The sequence below is a fragment of the Panthera uncia genome, chromosome D4 (genome assembly GCF_023721935.1).
Source record: "Panthera uncia isolate 11264 chromosome D4, Puncia_PCG_1.0, whole genome shotgun sequence".
NCBI lineage: Eukaryota > Metazoa > Chordata > Mammalia > Carnivora > Felidae > Panthera > Panthera uncia.
The window spans coordinates 14,811,478-14,831,365 of record NC_064807.1 but is presented as its reverse complement, the minus strand read 5'-3'; the positions used below and the strand labels follow the sequence as shown (position 1 = coordinate 14,831,365).

The window sequence follows — 19,888 nt, the reverse complement described above, 5'->3', positions numbered from 1 at the left end:
AATTTAATTCCTATAAATGCACTTCCTGGCTGTAGAAGTACAACACCCCCTGGGCTGGCCCTCCTGGGTATTTTCAATCTCATGACAGCCTCCAGCAGGTTAAAAGTGATAGCCAGGAATTAAAAGGCGGGGGGGGGGGGGGGTGGGGGGAGTGAGACCATGGTAAAAAACAAGAAATGTGGCTATGTTAGAAATTCTTGCTTTACCCTTTGACGAGGGAGAAACCATTTTAAATACAAATAGACTTGATAAGGAGCTTTCTTGCTATGATAGCCAGGAAGTTTTTGTGAGAACTAGAATAGAACAGAACAAAATGTGCCATGTAACCTCAGAATGACCACATCAAACTTTGAGGTATATCAATCAATGAAATCCAGATTGCAAAGCAATGTCTTTTACTTCTGACACTTTTTTTAGCAATGTCTTTTACTTCTGGCATTTTTTTTCATGGATTAATAGAGTCTGCTTTTATTTTTTGGTAGGAAAAAAAAAGCCTTTAGAATCAGCAGTAGGCTTGTAGGGAGATATATTTTTTTTAATTCTACTCTCTTCTAATTTTATTAGTTTTACTTCAAAAAAATTCTGCCATTACTGATAGAAGTTAGAACTGTCAGAAATAGCACTCTAACAGGTATTTTCTTAGTCATACACCTTTTACCTTTTTTCTTTTTCTTTTTTTTTTTAAGTTTATTTATCTATTTTGAGAAAGAGAAAAAGAGAGAGAGAGAGCACATGTGCGTGTGCACGTGCATGAGTGGGGTTGGGGCAGAGAAAGAGGGAGAGAAACAGAGAATCCCAAGGAGGCTCTGCACTGTCTGCACAGAGCCCAGCACGGGGCTGGAACTCACAAACCATGATCATGACCTGAGCTGAAACCAAGAGTCTGATGCTCAACTGACAGGGGCACCTAGGTGCCCCCCTTTTACCTTTTTTCTTAAGAAAGAAAGTAAACTTTGAGAATGAGGATAATTTAGAATAAATAGCCCTTCTACATGGGTGAGAGATAGAACTAAATATCTTTCAGATATTTTCTGGTTTCACATCTTTTCCTTGACCTATATCAGTTTTATGGTTCCTCTCATTTCAAATTAGTATTTCAGAACACAATTTTTCATTTTGTAAGTGGTTGCAGATATGTTTTCTTGGTTTCCTAAATTTTTGGTTTTGTTTTTATTATTATTTTTTTCAATGTTTGTTTATTTGGAGAGAGATAGAGATAGAGTGTGAGTTGGGGAGAGGCAGAGAGAGAAGGAGACACAGAATCCAAAGCAGGCTCCAGGCTCTGAATTGTCAGCACAGAGCCAGACGTGGGGCTCGAACTCATGAGCCATGAGATCATGACCTGAGCTGAAGTCAGATGCTTAACTGACTGAGCCACCCAGGCACCCTTGTTTTTGTTTTTAGTTATTGTGTATACCTTTCTGTAAGTATCAACCCAAACCACCATCCCATGTATGTCAAATATACTTGTCCATAAATGATTATTTTATTTTCCAGATGGAAACTTTTTTACTTATACAAGACATGAGCCTATTGGTGTATGTGGCCAAATCATTCCTGTAAGTTGGTTTTCTATATCATTTTCCATTTTAAAAAAGAAAAAATAGAATTCTGTTTCATTTGGTAAAGAAGCTTTATCCAACATAAATACGTTCTCAGAGATTTGCTAAATGTGGACCAAATGTAGTAACTGATGAGCTTAGGTCTCCCTGTGACTGAACTCTTTAGGTACAAATGAGTTAGTCCAGAATCGTGTCTATATTGTGGTGTATCTCTTGAGTGTTTCAGTACTTGAGTGTGTTTCAGCATTGACATTGACATTTACTGTATGGCTTGTTTTTAAAATGCTGTGTTATATACTCTTTTTAAGACCCGTGTTTCACATGTAACCAAAGTGGTCATCACCAACTTCTCTGCTTCTATTCTTCACTTTTTATCTCCTCATTGAGACTTATCATGGAGAATAGTAGCAACCGGTGTTCATGTCCTAAATGCCTGTTTTCAATTAAAATGGAAGGAACTGTTGGACCACTGTATGAAATGTATCCTACCTTTAGTAGTATTTTTAAGCAGAATCATGAAGATTTTCTTTTAAACCCCCAAAAGAGGAGGCTACCTAACTGATTTCGCCAACATATTCAAAGAGGCCAAATAAAAAGTTGGCAGAGTATTCTGAAGTTTTTGATTATTTTTTAAAAATGTTTATTTATTTTGAGAGAGAGAAAGAGAGCAGGTGCGAGTAGGGAATGAGCAGAGAGAGAGGAAGAGAGAGAATCCCAAGCTGGTTCCAGGTTGTCAGCAAAGAGCCCAATACGAGTCTCCATCTCTGAATCATGAGATCATGACCTGAGCTGAAATCAGGGGTTGGTTGCTTAACTGATGGAACCACACAGCCACCCGTGAAGTTTTTAAATGAGGAAGTCACAATGAATTATCTTCTGCTCCAATGAGACTGAAATGCATACATACAATTTTTTGAATGAAATTGCTCATTACTTCACAAATCTCAATAAAATTAATAAAAACTACAAAACCCTGGGCACTAATAATGGCTAATATTTATTGCATGACTATGATGAATCGGTCAGTCTGTTAAGTCTTTGGCCTACTTTCTTGAAGAATCCTCAGGATGACCTTCCAAAGTAGAGAGGATTTTTATCAGTACTTACAGATGAAGAAATCATCCAGGGAGAGCATGTAACTTGTCTGAGTTCACTGGGCTAGTCAGTGACTGAGCTGAGATTTGAACCAAGTTCTTAGCCACCAGATGCTAAACTTTAATGTCTTTAGTGAGATATTTGTCTTAGAAATAAACACATACCCACATACCCCCATACCCCCACTCACACTCACATACATATAATTTTTATTATTGAAGTATAGCTGACATACAGTGTTATATTAGTTTCAGGTCACTGTTAAGTCTTACTATTGGGTGTGTAGTTACAATAAATGATCTATAAGGAGGGAGGAATAATCACACTTTTCAAACACGTACAGATAACTTCTAGTGTGTTTAATAGCAACGTTTGATTTTTAAACCATGCAGTGATTTTTTTTTCCCCTCCAGTAGATGAAGAACTCATAATAACAGCCCTTGATAAAATTGTATGGCTCTCTTCCACTCCCGTCCCACATCTAGCTTATTTGGAGCTTTTTAGCATTTATGAATTTGCTTTTAGCAATTAACTGAATTCGAATACACCAGTTGACCGCACAAAACTACCACAATTATTATTTCACATTGATGGGTAGTGGATAATGTAGAAGTTAGATTGGCAAAGGTAGCTTTCAGTGATACAAAGAATCTATTGTTATATATTGCTTTCTAGTGGAATTTCCCGTTGGTCATGCTCATTTGGAAGATAGGGCCTGCCCTTAGCTGCGGAAATACAGTGGTTGTCAAACCTGCAGAGCAAACTCCTCTCACTGCTCTTCACGTGGCATCTTTAATACAAGAGGTGAGTTTCCCCCATCAAAATATGCACAAGAACTCGGGAGGCTTCACTTACAATAAGAAGACCTCACTTCGTGCTCCCCTAAACTACCTCCCAATGGCTCCCGGCCAGTGATGAAGACAAATTTAATATGGCTGCCAGTTGAGATTTTTTGCAATCAGCCCAAATGAACCTCTGCCCAAATGGAGGTAAGATGCCAGATTCAAAGGCCTCATGTCAAACAGTCACCTTATGATCACCTTTGTTTGTTTGTTTCTTTTTAAAAATTTTTTAATGTTTATTCATTTTTGGGAGACCGCGCCCCTTGTTTGTTTCTTTGGCCTAACTCTCATGAATGTGACTTCATGTTGAAACTGAAGTATCCTTCTTTCGAATGTTGAAATGAAAATTCGTTTATAACCGGTACCGATGGCCTGGAGGTTCTGCGATTTAAAATTAAAAAAAAAAAAACTAGTCCATTTGAAGGTTGGAGGCCTCTCTGCTCACTTGTAATATCGTGCCACATAATTTTTGAACACATCTACCCACAAGGGGACATGTTTATATTCTGTTTTCTATTCCAGTTTCCTCTGCATTTGCCTTCTCGCTTAACAAGGGGCAAAAAAAAATTTGCACGTGAAATTTATTTCCATCCACTGTCTGGATTGTGTTCATATCTTTTTTCTTGCAAACAATTTATTGCCCATTGTCCTTCATGTCTTTCCAGAACTTAGAAAACAAGCTTTAGTTACTAGACACTTAAATTTTAAAAACCTGAGTGTAAATCTTAAAACTATTCTTCACTTTAAAAAACAAGGCAAAGATATATCAAAATGGGGCATGTTGGTGCCTACAACATGAAATGTGACTGTGCCCATCTCAGGTACACACTGTTTTCTACCTCATCATTTTTTTAACCAGGAGTGAAATCAGTCTGTGCCACTTAATCATGCACGGGATGGCAATTCTTATCTAATGTTTTACTGATTAAATATTGCCAGTAGGCTTTCGCCACCCAGTTGGTATGCCCTGTACAATCAATAGCTAGAAACTAAAAATGTAAGATCCTTTTAGATTTGCCGATAGGTTAATAAACGCATTGCTTTCCTTCTATGTGAGTAATTTACCAAGCTCTTTTACCCATACTATCTTTCTGAGTTACCGTTAGGAAACTTGAGACAGCCATCACTGGGGCAATGACCCATAAAAGTCAAACATGGTCTTACCCCGAGGAGAAATACTTCCCCAGCAATGCAACTCTTGAGGTTATTTTAAGTGGGCTGAGAAATGAAATAATAATAATAAAACCACATAAACGAATCTTTCCTGGTAGAGAAACTCATAAGCTCGGCATAAAGAGGCAACTTTGATCCCATACACTCCTCTTTTTTGTCCTAGAATGAGATTCTCAGTTCTGTTGTAAATATTTTACTTTGTATCTTCAGGCAGGTTTCCCTCCAGGAGTAGTGAACATTGTGCCTGGTTATGGACCTACCGCAGGGGCGGCCATTTCTTCCCACATGGACATAGACAAAGTAGCCTTCACAGGATCTACAGAGGTAATCAGTTACTGGGGCCAGTAGTGAGGAATGTCTGTGTCTCCAGGTGTCAGAAGCGTGTGTTTTATGTAACTGTTTTTAAGCCGACGTTTCTTTAAAACAAAAGTTCTTTTTAATGATTTGTTCCTTATTCAAGCCTTCAGACGTGTTTATAGAACATAAGCAGATGTAGTTGAGATGAAACGGAATACCTGTGACAAACTCGGACTACAGTGAACTGCTTTTAGAATGTTCATTCCTTTCCCTGATGAGAACTATAGCCGATTGGACCCTGTCATGTGATTAGTATGGTTTATGATAGAAATTCTAAATAGAGCCACAGTGATTTGTATGAATGAATGTAATTTTACCCTGTAGATTACGAAAATTAAATTGCAGAACATCACCCTTAGCTCCTTATTTGGGGTTCTCTGTTTCTTGATCATTCTGAAAGGGAGGCAGCAACTCAGCTTCCTGAATGTTACTGCTGGTTTAGCCTAACTTTTATGCCTTTTTGGCTCCAGTGCGACCTTCTGGAAGGCTAAAGAACAGGGTCTCAGCCATGGGCACCGCAAGAAGAGGCAGGAAGGAGAGAGAGAGAGAGCGCTTCCTGGAAAGTGGAGTTTGGGAGAATAGATTCCCACCTATTGAGATGATTTCCTATTGCAAGCAAAAGACAGTGGTAAAATCATACTGTACCAAGTAAAACACAATTTGAGTCCTCTTATTGGATTATGTGACATTGTTAGAAGATCAGTGCAAACCTTTTACTGGTATTCAGTAGAAAGTTTGAAGAATGAGAATGCTTTCCTATAAAGTGGCTGTTAGAAATAAGATACACAGCAAGACGTGATAAGATACTATGATATGTGTTGACTGCTCTGAGGGCATTCACAGGAAGGAATAAGGAATGGTGATGTCTACGTAGGTGTTAGGACTTGCTCTGAATTTTGAAGAGGGGTTACTTTTTTAACTCCCTTGGAGATTGAGAAGCAAGAAGAACATTCTAGATAATGAGGAGAAGCTAATTGGATTATTTTATACTCCTACTTAGCCACTCCAGTATAAAGAAACATCTACATAGAGAATTAAAATGGTGGAGGGGCGCCTGGGGGGGCTCAGTCGGTTAAGCGTCTGACTTCGACTCAGGTCATGGTCTCGCGGTCTATGGGTTTGAGCCCCGCATCGGGCTCTGCGCTGACAGCTCGGAGCCTGGAGCCTGCTTCAGCTATTCTCTCTCTCTGCCCCTGCCCTGCTCACACTCTGTCTCTCTCTTTCTCAAAAATAAATAAAACATTAAAAATTTTTTTTAAATGGTGGAAAATCAAAAGTTAGTCTTCTTGATTTTTTTAAAAAATTAAATACTTATGTACTTTTTCTTACATTTCATAGACATAGAATAGAAAAAGTTTACATTCTGCAAACCCCTAGTTGATGTGAGGGAAAGCAAATCCTGCATTCGGTGGGACAAAATAATTGGAAATGAGACATGGCAATAAGTTAGAAAGTGGTAAAGTCACAGATCTGAATCATAGCAGAGGAGATAAGGGCAGGAAGGTACAAACTCCTCAACTGAGCATTCTAGACCTTCCCCCAAAGGACTCCATGCATATTTCCTCCTCTAGATCCCATGCCCACTCATTTTCTAGTTCATCTGGGCTGTTGCCGGACCCCCTCTCTGGAACCACTGCCTATTTGTCTTGGCCCATCCCCAGGCCCCTACAGCATTTTGGGGGACTTTACCTGCCAAAAATAGAAAAACTTTGAGGTTAACAGCCTAGGCAACATCTGGGCTCAAATTCTGACTCTATCCCTTTACGCAGTGTGTCTTCCGAAAGTTAAGTATCATTGCTAAACTTGCATTTCTAATTTGTGAGTGGGAGTAATAATGTCTACCTTAGTGTACAGAATAAAATTGACAGAGCTAATGAGTAGTAAACACCCTACTAGCGAGCACCCTATAGAGGACTCAGATGTATCGTTTCCTTCTTCCAGGGTTGTGCCCACTAGTGGCCACACCTGCTATGATAAGGCTGCTGCCACATGTTACTTCTATGGCTCTCTCTGCAGTTCCGGGGGCATGCTGAATTTTTAAAATGCTTATTTATTTGTTATTGAGAGAGAGAGAGACGGAGAGAGGCTGAGAGAGAGGGAGAGAGAGAATCCCAAGCAGGCTCTATGCTGTCAGTGCAGAGCCTGACACGAGGCTCCATCCCACAAACTGTGAGCTTATGACCCAAGCTGAAATCAAGAGTCAGATGTTTAACCGACTGAGCCACCCAGGTGCCCTCATCCTGAATTTGAACCTCCCCTCCTGTGTCCCCATTAACCATGGTACATGATTATAATAGCTCGTGCTCTTTGCTTGGTCGTGGATCTCTCTCCTTTGCTGACCATCCTCAAAGACTATTTTATGCATTGTTATCTGCAGAAACCAGTACAGTAACTACTTCTGAATAAGCATTAAATAATCAAGTGTAACCAAGATGATTTTAGAGGCCACGCAGAAAACTCGGTCTTCCTGGGCTCTCTTTTAGCTTCAGGTTTGTGTTTAGCAGATAGCAAGAAACTCACCAAGGGCCGTGAAAGAGGCAAACAGGGGATTCCATCTTGCGTGGTCCTTATAGCAATGACACTCTTTCTAAAAATCCTTCTGGTAAGAGAAGAATGTTCATGCCTCATTCGATTCGTTTAAAACAGAATCCAACATACACTGTGCATGGTGAGATAAGCTCGGCTATTTTCACGAGCATCTGCTGTTTCTGCTCCACATGGCAATGCCACGTTATCATGCCACATATTGTTGACCATGGTCTTGAAGGTTCTTATCCTTCTCATTGCAGAGCTTTTTTAAGAAAAATGATAAACCTTTACTTTTTTCCAAGTAAAGGAACAAAATCACAAGACAAAAATTGATGTTTCCTTCTTTTAGCGTTAGCTAGACCTTTGAGAAAACTCAAACAAACCTTTTGTTTGCCATCTAAACTTGTCCTAAGCAGATGACTCTTACTCATACTTCTAACCATTCTTCATTCTCATTCTTCTGACATATGTGGCTTTAAGAAAAATATCTCCAATCTTATTCCCTTCCCCAAGGCAAAACTTACCTACTTTAATCAAGTTTCCCCAGTAAATGTTTCTAAGTTAAAAAATTAAGAAAAAAAAAAAGATGCAGAAAGAATTAAATTCAAAGGAGGAAAAGAAAAGCATATTATGTAGGAAATACAGAATTCTTAATCATCTTAAATGAAAATTGAATAAGAAGTATATTACAGAAAGACAATGGTATATAAGAAAAATTTCAGACAGAATTTCCCCACTGCAAGCATGTTAGTTTCTCTTTATTTACCCATATTAAAGGGTTTGTGCACAACATCTTGAAATAAGATAAAAACATTGACAGATTAATTAATGCTTTACTCTGTAATGCACAGTAGCATTCGGCTCAGTAACCACGTAAAAATCAAACACACACTCAGCAAGCATCTACTTATCTTTTGTTCCATTGGGATAGAAACTTTTTATTTAACTCTGATGTGTCAAATAGGAAAAGAAACCCAGAAGCAAGATAAAATGAATCATCTCTCAAAAAAGCAAAGCAAAGATCATTTAAGTACATTCGGACTTCAATAAAACTAATGAAGAGGAAATAGTTGTAAAGCAGGCCAGGTTTTAGAGATGGAAAAATAAAACAACTACAGAAAATAATCTTGATGGGATGTGATCCACAAAGAAAAAAAATGAAAACAATGTCTTTCTCTGAAGAGAGGCAGCAAGCATTAAAGAAGAAACCAGAACAGTAGGATTCCAGCTAGCTGAAGTAGCAGCAGAGAGCACAGATCCAATTTCTTTTTTCTAGCTCTACTGTTCAAAGGTGTGGAGGGAGAGGGGAAGGGAAGAATGCAGGGGGGAGACAGAGAGAGGAAAAGAGAGAGAGAGAGAGAGATACCTGTCAGTCAGTTCATAGTTAAACAAACCCCCACCGCAACAGATAGTGTTAACAAGAAATACACAATGATAGGATTTTATCACTGCTACCAAGGAGGTGATACCTGTTTGGGAAATTGATATGGACACAAATAATACAATCCGAGGTAGACACTGAAGCAATCCTCATGAGCGTTGTATGGGGCAAAAGAGGAAGAAAAGGTCATGTCTACCCAGAGTCAACAGAGCAGGCTTCAAAGAAGTGTTCAGATATCAGCTGGACCCCAAGGAAGGGCAGGACTGGAGTCAACCCAGGTCACAAGGAGCACGTGATGAGAAACAGAGACGAGATTTGGGGGTCAGTGAATATGACCGTTCGGACAGAGTTCTCTGGATTGCAGTAGAGGGATAAAATTAAAGTAGGTAAGTTTTGGCTGGACCGTGACATCTCAAGTCCATCAGTAGAAAGGGGAAGTTCTGATTAAAATGAAAACTACCTCCTGTCCAGTGGTGTTCATCAAGGTCAGCGGTGGATCTTTTCTCAGGAGCGTTTTTCGGATTCATCGTGTGTGCTCGGTTGGAGGAACCTTTGATATCTGAAGGTGCCAGTCTCGAAAAATGCCACTAATGTCTCTCCCTAATGAAACGTAACTATGGCACAAACATTGTCTAAATTTCGAATGCCAAATAAACCCACCTTCGCGGGAGCAGACTAAGCCTCCTCCTTTGTAATGCTCCATTACAGGTTGGCAAAATGATCAAAGAAGCTGCCGGGAAAAGCAATCTGAAGAGGGTGACGCTGGAGCTTGGTGGAAAGAGCCCCTGCATTGTGTTTGCCGACGCCGACTGTGAGTGAAAGCCACTCTTAACTTTTCACCCCTCACCTTGGTGTCCCGTAATGCCGTACGGAGAACCTGAAGTTTATAAAAGGGTTTGCCCCTAACGTCAAAATGTAAGGCATTAATGAGAATCTAGAATTACTCGTGAAAGTCTCTCAAACTGTCCTAAAGTACAACACCTAGATAAGTCTAACACAGACACTCTTTCCTCGTGATTTGGAATAGTTTGCTATTTCCTCAGCTGAACTCCAGGCAAACTAACTGTTTTGCACTTAGGAGCCATGGTGTATTCTTAATTAAGTCTATGCCTTTAAATATTAGCATTGGGTTAGGCGTGGTGAAATTGTACTGGGACCAGCTAGGGAGACAGTAAATTTCACATTTGTCCTTTCCCTTCGCTCTGGGTCATACACACATTAAATGAAATGGCCAGGGGAAAATGACGCCTATTATTCAAGGAATTTCTCCCTCTCTTCCTCTTCCTAGCAAGTGTAGTCAAATTTACATATATTCAATCTCCAATCATGATCTGACTCCACTATACAATATCCCAGGTTCATTCTCAGTATATTACCGAGTAAAATCCCATAGTTATTTTCTAAATGGATGTCAATTAGCAGAAATAGGTTGTCAAGCATTCATCTAGCTCTTTCTTTAGCAGTTGAGGTATGTGGCAATGAACAAAAATGGCTGAATGTGGTCGTAACTGAAGCTTTTCAGACCACACTACCTTATTATATAGTCTACAAACGAGATTCCTGATTTTTACCAAACCTTTCTGTGAACTGTTTCCACTACAACGTAAGTAGGTGTGGTTAGTTCACAAAAGAAATATAACAGCACTCGACTGACATATGTTCAATTAAGTCTTCAGCATTTAAAAAATTAAAATGCAGAGAAAACTTTCTTCAGGTTGTTTAGGACTTAATAATGACGCAACCTTTTCCTCCCTTTCAAGACCCATTCTACCATCTCAAATACATAGGGAAGAAGAGCTTAGAGGCATATATGAAATAATACAGTATATTTTAAATAAAGTTGGAGAATGTTTTTTCTGGAACAGGGTTCTAAAGCTTGGTGAATGATTCTGGATATCAATTTTTTTCAGAAATAACACTTTTCCTATTGATCAGGGTGTCTAAAAATATTTTTAAGTTATTTAATGCAATTGATAGTTCATATTTTCTTTGTCATGTAGTTAAAACTTGGAGCCTGAAATATTCATAGTCACCTAACTAAGTATAAATGGAGATATTTATAAAAATCGTTTGCAGTGGGATTGGATCTTGTGACACTTCCTATATTCTTGGTAATACCTATATCAAAATTGTAATAATAACCACAATTTTTTTTAGATTCTATATTTTTTGCTATCATTTCCATATCACAGAGAGGATTAGAAAAGGTAATTTGTCACCTGGATGATAAGAGGTGGGATGTATTGAATTTATGTCTGACTCTGCAACTCATAAGTTTTCTACACCACCATATTGCCTCTGACAGATATGTATAAAAATATGTAACCTTTGGAAAATAACTCTTCTTCAATGTGAGCGTCTTCTTTGCAGTGGATAATGCCATTGAATTTTCCCACCATGGATTATTCTACCACCAAGGCCAGTGTTGCATAGCTGCATCCAGACTCTTTGTGGAAGAATCAATTTATGATGAGTTTGTTCGAAGGAGTGTTGAACGGGCTAAAAAATACGTTCTTGGAAATCCTCTGACCCCAGGAGTCAGCCAAGGCCCTCAAGTGAGTATAAAATGGAAGGAATAGCCTTCACAGAGGACAAGAATAAAGTGCCCTCTTCAGGCTTACTTATTACTGAATAAGATTATTTCCTTGCCACAGATCTTCCTAGGTGACAATACTGTATCAGTTTGGTATTTAACAAAAATAAATAAATAAATAAATAAATAAATACAGCACCCGATTTAAAGAAAGCATCCTTTCTTGTGTGTTGCCCCCTCTTCATGTCTTGAAACAGTTTAGAAGCATGTCGGAAATGAAAGATGTGAGGAAAAACAACAAATGCTGTAGGTTTCTTGTTTTTCCCCACCTGCACACCTCTTGATTCCCGTATGTGGTCTCCGTCCACTTTGGAAGTTTGTATACAGTCCTATCATTTATATCTTCCTCTGAGTCAGTCCTTTTTCTCAGTTTACATCCCACAGATGTGGGCAGGAAGCATACCTCTAAACTCTCTCCAGTCTTCAGTTACTCTGATTGGCCTTCTAATGGTGGCCTGGGTGTCCTAGAAGGTCCTGAGTTCCTGGCTCTGTGACAAACTTCTCATTTTAGGTGGAGAACCCTAGTTCTCCAACAACCCTAGGCTTCCCAGTTTTTTCTGTCTTCTTAGACCCATTATCAACATGAGAGTCTTGTTCTTGTCCAAAAGCTATCTTTGCCTTTTCCTTCCTTCCTGTTCATTGTCTGTTATGCAAGCTCCTGGATCTTTGGTTCTAAATTTACTCCAACCTTCTGGGACCTTGATGTAGAGCAGTGGTTCTCAGTTGGGAAAGGGGATGTTTCTACTGGTATCTAGTAGAGGGTAGAGGCCAGAGATGCTATAAAACATCTTACAATGCAACAGGCGAGCCCCACAACTAAGAATTATCTGCCATAAAATGCCAATAAGGCTGCTGTTTAGAAATCCTTCTCTAGAGTCTAGACATTAAGCTTAGAGTCTCTATTCTTTCACACTAAAAGTTATACACTGTTCCATGCTGTTGATTTGAAGCAAACACTAATCTTAACTTACTAAACCAAAAATAAATGTGGTTTACCAAAATACTGAATTTACTGGGATAAGTACCTGGCAAAGCCAAAAGGAACAAGGAGGATATGATACCTGACCTCATGGAGTTTACAGTCTGGAAAGGTTAAAAGGATGTTTTGGGTTCTTCTGCTCATGCAAGATAGCCAAGTAGGAAAATCTTAGGATTTAGACAATGCCAGGTATTGAAACCTAAAAGCCCTAAAATAACTCAGCTGGCAAATGAAGTAATACATTGATTTATCTCAATCACATGTGTTTTGGTTTTATCTTTGAGTTAATGAGTACATAGAATTGATGATTTTGCTCATATTAGGTAGGTTTTCAAATGGATGCCAAGACATATAATAAATTTGATTTTGATTTGGTCTCCAATTCTAAAAGAAGGATGGGATTCTAAGCTTTCAGTTTGATTATTTCTCTCTATAAATGACTACCTAGCTATGTAAAAGTAAAGCATTTTTCCCATTTGATGTATTGATAGATAGATGATAGATAGATAGATCTAAAGAGGAACAGGGAAGGAAAGAAAGGGGAAATGAAGAGAATAGAATATGTAAGATACTTAATATTAAACATTGTTGGGCAATACACTCTCCCATTGGGGGATCCGTGCAATTCAACCAGAGGCTCAAAAATTGATCTAGAATACCTCATTCTTCCTAAGAGAAAGGAGTTAAAATAGACTTTAAGAAAATTCCTATTCATAGGATCTTAAGTAAACAGTGATCTAACTGCTTAATATGAGGCCTTAATCTCTATAAGCAAATAGATTTTCATCGCAAGTTTTACTGAGTAAGTAGAATAAGTAGATTTTTGAGAAGACTGAAAAGGCCTTGAAACTTCTTCACCTTTAAAAATATCTGTTGTTATAAGACAAAACTTACAGAAAGAGACATTTATGCACTAAGTACAGTTATAGATACAAGTATATGTAAATACATATTACATATATACACACACATATATACATATGTGTACAGTGTATTATATATACATATATATAAATTTCTTAATGGGTAAAGTGATTTTCCAATTTGATTTCACAGCCCAAAATGTGCCTTTTTAAACACCTGGAAATATCTATATTTTCATTTGAAAAAGAAGTAATGATACCAATATTAAATGTTGTAACATTATCAGCACAGTTGCATTTGTCTTAATGCAGAGAGATGGGCTTTGGAAATCGAGGTTGGATTTAAAATCTAACCTCCCTGAGGCTCTGTTTTCTCATCTGTAAAATGGGAGTAGTAACACCAATCTTGTAGGGTCATTGTGCAGTGAAATGCAATGATCTATATAAAGCATCTACCTAAGTGCCTGGTTCACAGTACATGCTCAAATGTCTGTTAAATAAATGAGAATTGCAGGTTCCCATTTACAACTGTGGTGACAATTATTATCACAGATCAATAACTCCATATATCTGCTCTCATTGCTTTTGTTGATCTATGGTCTCCAAATAAGTTGAAGGATGTGTCCGTGTCATTTCCCCCTTTGTCTTCTTTCTCAGCCCACGAACCCTAAGGAATGAGAGAATTTGCGCATTCAAACACATCAAAATGTATACTCTGAGGCTATTACAATGCCATGCCCTATTACATTTCACAGACTAGCCCATGGGCTAACGGCCCATCGCACAGTAGAGAGCCCCTGCTACATCCTAGCATTATTGAGAAGTTCCTGAGGGCCAAAAGGAGAGCCAAATTCAGATATGGCCAGTCTGAAACCTTCTGAGGAAGATTAGTATGTATGGTGGATCAAAATCAGCGGGACTCAACTGAGTATGTCCCGAAGTATAACTGAAAACTTCCCTCACTAGGCCTAGCTCTAATGCAACATTCCCAATCTTTCCTGTGCATTTGAATCACCAGAGGATCTTGTTAAAAAGGCCAATTCTGACACAGTAGGTCTTGGGTGAGGCCTGAGAAATGCATTTTCGCCACCAAGTAATGCTAAAGTTGCTGGTTAGAGAACCACATTGTCGGTAGCCAGCCAGTAAAAGATGAATTCCTATATTTTTAGAGGTTATTGGCCATCGAAGTCTTCCAATAGTCAAATCCTTTCAGCCTTTACCTCCCAGTGCATAAGCCAGACTAGCACGGTCACCAAGTACCCACTCTGGTCATAGGCAGGGAAAGGTTATGGCTTAGGGCCATAACAATCATGATTGTTTTGAGGCCACAGACAAGTGAATATTTTGGAATAGGCCAGGGAAGCTTTGCACGGAGACACACGGATGCTTGGTTATTTGCTGACAAACCAGAATATTTTCACCAGGCAGAACTAACAGCACCACTTAGTCTGGCTGTAGAAGATATTATGCAGCAATTTAAATATCAAACCAACAGTTCTTAAACCAACCCTACGACTTCCTTAATTTGCTGGAAATGAAAGAACGTTTTCTTTGGAGACTATTCAATTAAATATCGTGCACTACGGAGGATTGAGCAACGTCGTACCGAATATTGTGTCAGATTTTAGAAAACCTTTTCTGGTTTCAGATAGCACATAATCTAATTGGATATGGGAGCTGGTTTGTGTGGTCAGAGGTCTTTGAAACCTTTTTCTGGGATTTAGAAGATGGGGGAGATTGCAGGGTAAAAGATGATAAAGAGCAACACTTTTTAAGTAGTGAGAAAAGACAAGTTGAGCTAGCAAGAGGGTCCCCCCCTACTTGACTCCTGGATCTTCAATCGTTTTCCTTTAAAAATTTTTAATAATGTTTGTTTATTTTTGAGAGAGAGAGAAGGGGAGGGGCAGAGAGAGAGGAAGACACAGAATCCGAAGCAGGCTTCAGGCTCCGAGCTGTCAGCACAGATACACGGGGCTCTAACTCACGAACCGTGAGATCATGACCTGAGCCGAAGTCATGACCTGAGCTGAAGTTGTGACCTGAGCTGAAATCGGATGCTTAACCGACTGAGCCAGGCAGGCGCCCCTAATCTTTTTCCTTTAAAACTAAACCTTAACCTGCTGAGAGGGACCTGAACTGAAGAGGATGACCAGACTGTGGTCAGCATGGATCTGGCCAGAGGAGATAGGAATGAGGAGAACCAAAGAGAGGTCTAGGGATCGGCAAAGTCCCAAAACATCTGCTTGCCAATTGCCATATTTAATTAAACCCATTCCCAAAGTTCTTTTTTCCTTTCACTCTTTATTTCACTTTGGACTACGGTAGTCAAGTAAGTATGTTTGACTGTGAACAGGCATTTTTCCAGGATAAATACATAAATAATGTAAATAAATAACACTTGTTTGCAGTGATCATGTGCTTTTCTTATGTAACTATAAAACAGATACTAAATACAAATATTTATCTTTAAGTGTTCTTTCCAGAAAAGTCAGGAGAATAAACAAAGAATTAATCTGAGCCTCTGTCAGCTATTTTGATAGGATATTTGACTTCATAACAATATTCGAGCATTTTGAAGCCCTCATTAACAGGCTGGGTGATGTATTACTTCCATAAACTTGCTTTCTTAATTCATTCACTTATTTTCCGCTCCGTATGATATTTTTCAAATAGATTGACAAGGAACAATATGAAAAAATACTTGACCTCATTGAGAGTGGGAAGAAAGAAGGGGCCAAATTGGAATGCGGTGGAGGCCCCTGGGGGAATAAAGGCTACTTCATCCAGCCCACAGTTTTCTCTAATGTTACAGACGAGATGCGCATCGCCAAAGAGGAGGTAAATGCTTTCATCCTGCTCTGTTCCCTTTGTTGCCAAGTTTTCTCTACGTGTGTGGGTACAAAGTGTCCCTTTAAAATTCTCAGTTCTTTGAACATCGTTATTGGTTTGCATGTAACTTTCCATTTCTGTTACCGATAAACGTTTATTTGTGATCAAGACTCAAAATAGTAAGGGAGTCATGAGCCTGGCCAAGAGTTTCCAGCCAAGGGCAGATCAGAATGCTTAATAACTTCTAGGTGATTCTTCCACAGCCTGAGAGATGAAGAAAACTTCATCTTCATTGTTCCTTTTTCTCCTCTGGAAATAATATATTTGAAGATTATTGGATTGATTATTATTACATGATATGAAGGATTTTAAAAATTTTTTTTAAGTTTATTTATTTATTTAGAGAGAGAAAGAGTGAGAGAGTTTGGAGGGGCAGAAAGAGAGAATCCCAAGCAGGCTTTGCACTGCCACCACAGACCCAGACACGGGGTTCGAACTCACGAACCATGAGATCATGACCTGCGTCAAAAGTTGGACACTTAACCGACTGAGCCACCCAGGTGCCCCAGATAGGCAGGATTTTTTTTTTTTTAATGAAGGCACTTAATTGTGATATGCACTGGGTGTTATAGGTAAGTGATGAACATTAAATTCTACTCCTGAAACTAATATACACTATACTTTAGCTAGAATTAAAAAAAAAAAAAATACTTGAAACAAAATTAAGCCTCTTATTTTGAGGTAATTGTAGATTCAACTGCTGTTATGAGAAATGATGCAGACGGGTCCCATGTGCTTTTTACCCTGTCTCCTTCAAATGGGAACATCTTGCACAACTATAGCATAACATTACAGCAGGTATGTTGACATTGAAACAGGCAAAACACCGAACATCTCCTCACCACATAAATCCTTCATGTTTCCTTTCGAGTCAAATCCATGTGCCTCCTACACCACACTGTCCTTCACCCTAGGCATTCCCTTAACCACTTATCTGTTCTCCATTTCTATTACTTTGTTGTTTCAAGAATTTTACATAAATAGATTCATTCTCCAGGCAACCCTTCAGGATTGGCGTTTTTGGTGTTTTTCTCACTCCGCTTAACTTTCTACAGATTCAACTACGTCGTTGCATGTAAGGATAGTTTGTTCTTTTTTACTGCAGAGTAGTACTCTGTTGTATGGATGTACCGCCATTTAACCATTCACCTACAGAAGAACGTGTGGATTGTTTTCCATTTGGGGCTACTATGAATAACGCTGCTATAAACATGGGTGTGCATGTTTTTGTAAGAACCTAAGTCTTCCTTTCTCTGGGATGAATGCCCAGGAGTACAATTACTGGGCCGTATGGTAGACGGAAGTTTTTTTTGTTTTTTTGTTTTTTTTTTTAAATTTTTTTTTAACGTTTATTTATTTTTGAGACACAGAGAGACCGAGCATGAACGGGGGAGGGTCAGAGAGAGGGAGACACAGAATCTGAAACAGGCTCCAGGCTCTGAGCTGTGAGCACAGAGCCCAACACGGGCTCGAACTCACGGACCGTGAGATCATGACCTGAGCCGAAGTCGGCCGCTTAACCGACTGAGCCACCCAGGCGCCCCTAGACGGAAGTTTTAAAGAAACTGGCAAACTGGTTTCCAGAGTGGCTGAACACTTTCACGTTCCCATTAGCAATGTATGAGCAACCCAGTTTCCCTGCACCCTCGCTCACATTAATGTTGCGATTGTTTTTGATTTTAGCTGTTTAGCACTATGTTGAATAAGAGTAGCAAGAGCGGACACCTTTGCTTTGTTCTCTATCGAGGGGGAAAAGCATTCAGTCTTTGCCATTGAATGTGATGTTAGCTGTGAGATTTTCGTAAATGCCCTTAATCAGGTTTGGGAAGTGCCTTTCTTCTAATTTGTTGAGAGCCAAAGGAGAATGGTTTTGTCAAATGCTTTTTCTGTGTTAACTGAGATGATTATGCGGTATTTTTTTCTTCATTCTACCAATGTGATGTATTATATTAATTGATTTTTGAATAATGAACCAGCCGTACATCTCTGGAATGAATCTCACTTGGTAATGGTGTGTAATTCTTTGCATGTATTGCTGAATACTATTTGTTAATGCTTTTCAAGAACCTTTGCTGTGGTTGATATTCGTCTTTAGTCTGAGGGATATTGGTCTATAGTTTTGTTTGTTTTATAATAAGAACCATTTAGTGATTACTTATTATATGCCAGATATAGTGCTAAGTGACTTATCAGGACCAATATAAAACATAAATATGTTCCTATGAAATATATTAAATATAAATATTTTATTTATATCATCAATACATATTTATATTTATGACATTTATATTTATTTTTTATAAAGTTTAGTGTATATAAATATATTTTTATAAATAAATATAAAATATTTACTATAATGTAAAATATTCTCATTTCATTCTCACATCAACCTCTTGAGAGGAGTATTATTATATTCTTTTCTTTAGTCTTTTCTTCCCAGAAACAAATGCTCTCTTTTATTATTTTCACCTATTTAGAGTGGTAGTATTTTTCTAATAAAAACCTCAGGGCATTTATAAAGTGTATAATTCCTATATTACATTGTTATGACTGGTTATTAAATAAAATTAAACATAATATTTCGGTCCAAGAATTTTCCTAAGTAACGACATGGTAGTTGTTTTCAGCGTCTACACATTATACATATTTTATTACCCCTATGAATATAACATGTCAAACTTTTTTGAACCTTTTTGTATTGTTATGTGTTCTGGGTCTTGAGTTTGCCTTTGATCCACAGACTCAACTATGATTTGGGATTCTTGTCCTAAATAGTAAATGAAAAACCTAAGTTCTGGAGCAGAAAGGGGTAGGTCACATGGCTAGCTAAAGGCAGCTTAGGAGTACAGCCGATTCTCATGACCCCCGTTCCCCGCTCTTTCTACTGTGACCTACTTTTGCTCATACCAGCTTCGTTATCCATCCAATTCCACTTAACCGGACATTGTAGAACCCCATGGAGCATGTGGGAAACTTTCTGCTAAAAGGTGATAGAATGTGAATGTTACAAGGAACATTACGAATGATTTAAGCCAAAAGTCAAATTTATAAATGAGGTAATTAAGATGCAAAGAGCTTAGGTGACTTCTTACTGTTACAGAATTGTAGATAGCTTCATCAAACTAGAAGGATCTCTTAAGCCCACCTCTCCAATCTCCACTATGTCCATCCGTTTGCTCCTGACTAATGGCCAGCCAGTGTCTCTTTAAACAAATCCATCAATGGGTAACTCGTTATTTCTTAGGCTTTTCCATGTTTAGACAATGCTAAGCATTAGAAAGTTCTGCTTCTGGCGGCCTACGAATCCCTCCTCTTATGTTCTATCTATTGGCCTCATATCTGCACTCTGCCCTTTTCCACATAAAAGCCATCCGTATAATCGAAAACAACGTTCGTCCCCTACATTACTCCTTACCTTCCCTATGTTCTTGGCCCTGTTTTCAGCTCTTACACTTCGTAATTTTCCTAGACAAATATATTTCAGCTAAATATTTTGTGAGCACAAACCAATTGACACCAAGAAGATATTATCCAGAGATATGATATGTAACTAGGAAAGGCTAATTTGCACTTGGGAATTATGAATAATCTACCTCATGGAGAGAAGGGTTTTAGCAAATCCAGA

General features: G+C 38.6%; 1 protein-coding gene across 1 annotated transcript in view; it reads left to right on the top strand.

Moving 5' to 3' along the window:
* Positions 1-19,888, top strand: part of ALDH1A1 (aldehyde dehydrogenase 1 family member A1) — a 58,796-nt gene that overhangs the window by 24,911 nt on the left and 13,997 nt on the right. Inside the window, exons 5-10 of the mRNA XM_049647313.1 lie at positions 1,498-1,559; positions 3,333-3,461; positions 4,883-4,996; positions 9,648-9,750; positions 11,310-11,494; positions 16,048-16,212. Of these exons, the coding sequence (XP_049503270.1) occupies positions 1,498-1,559; positions 3,333-3,461; positions 4,883-4,996; positions 9,648-9,750; positions 11,310-11,494; positions 16,048-16,212 (758 nt within the window). The remainder of the gene's footprint in view (positions 1-1,497; positions 1,560-3,332; positions 3,462-4,882; positions 4,997-9,647; positions 9,751-11,309; positions 11,495-16,047; positions 16,213-19,888) is intronic.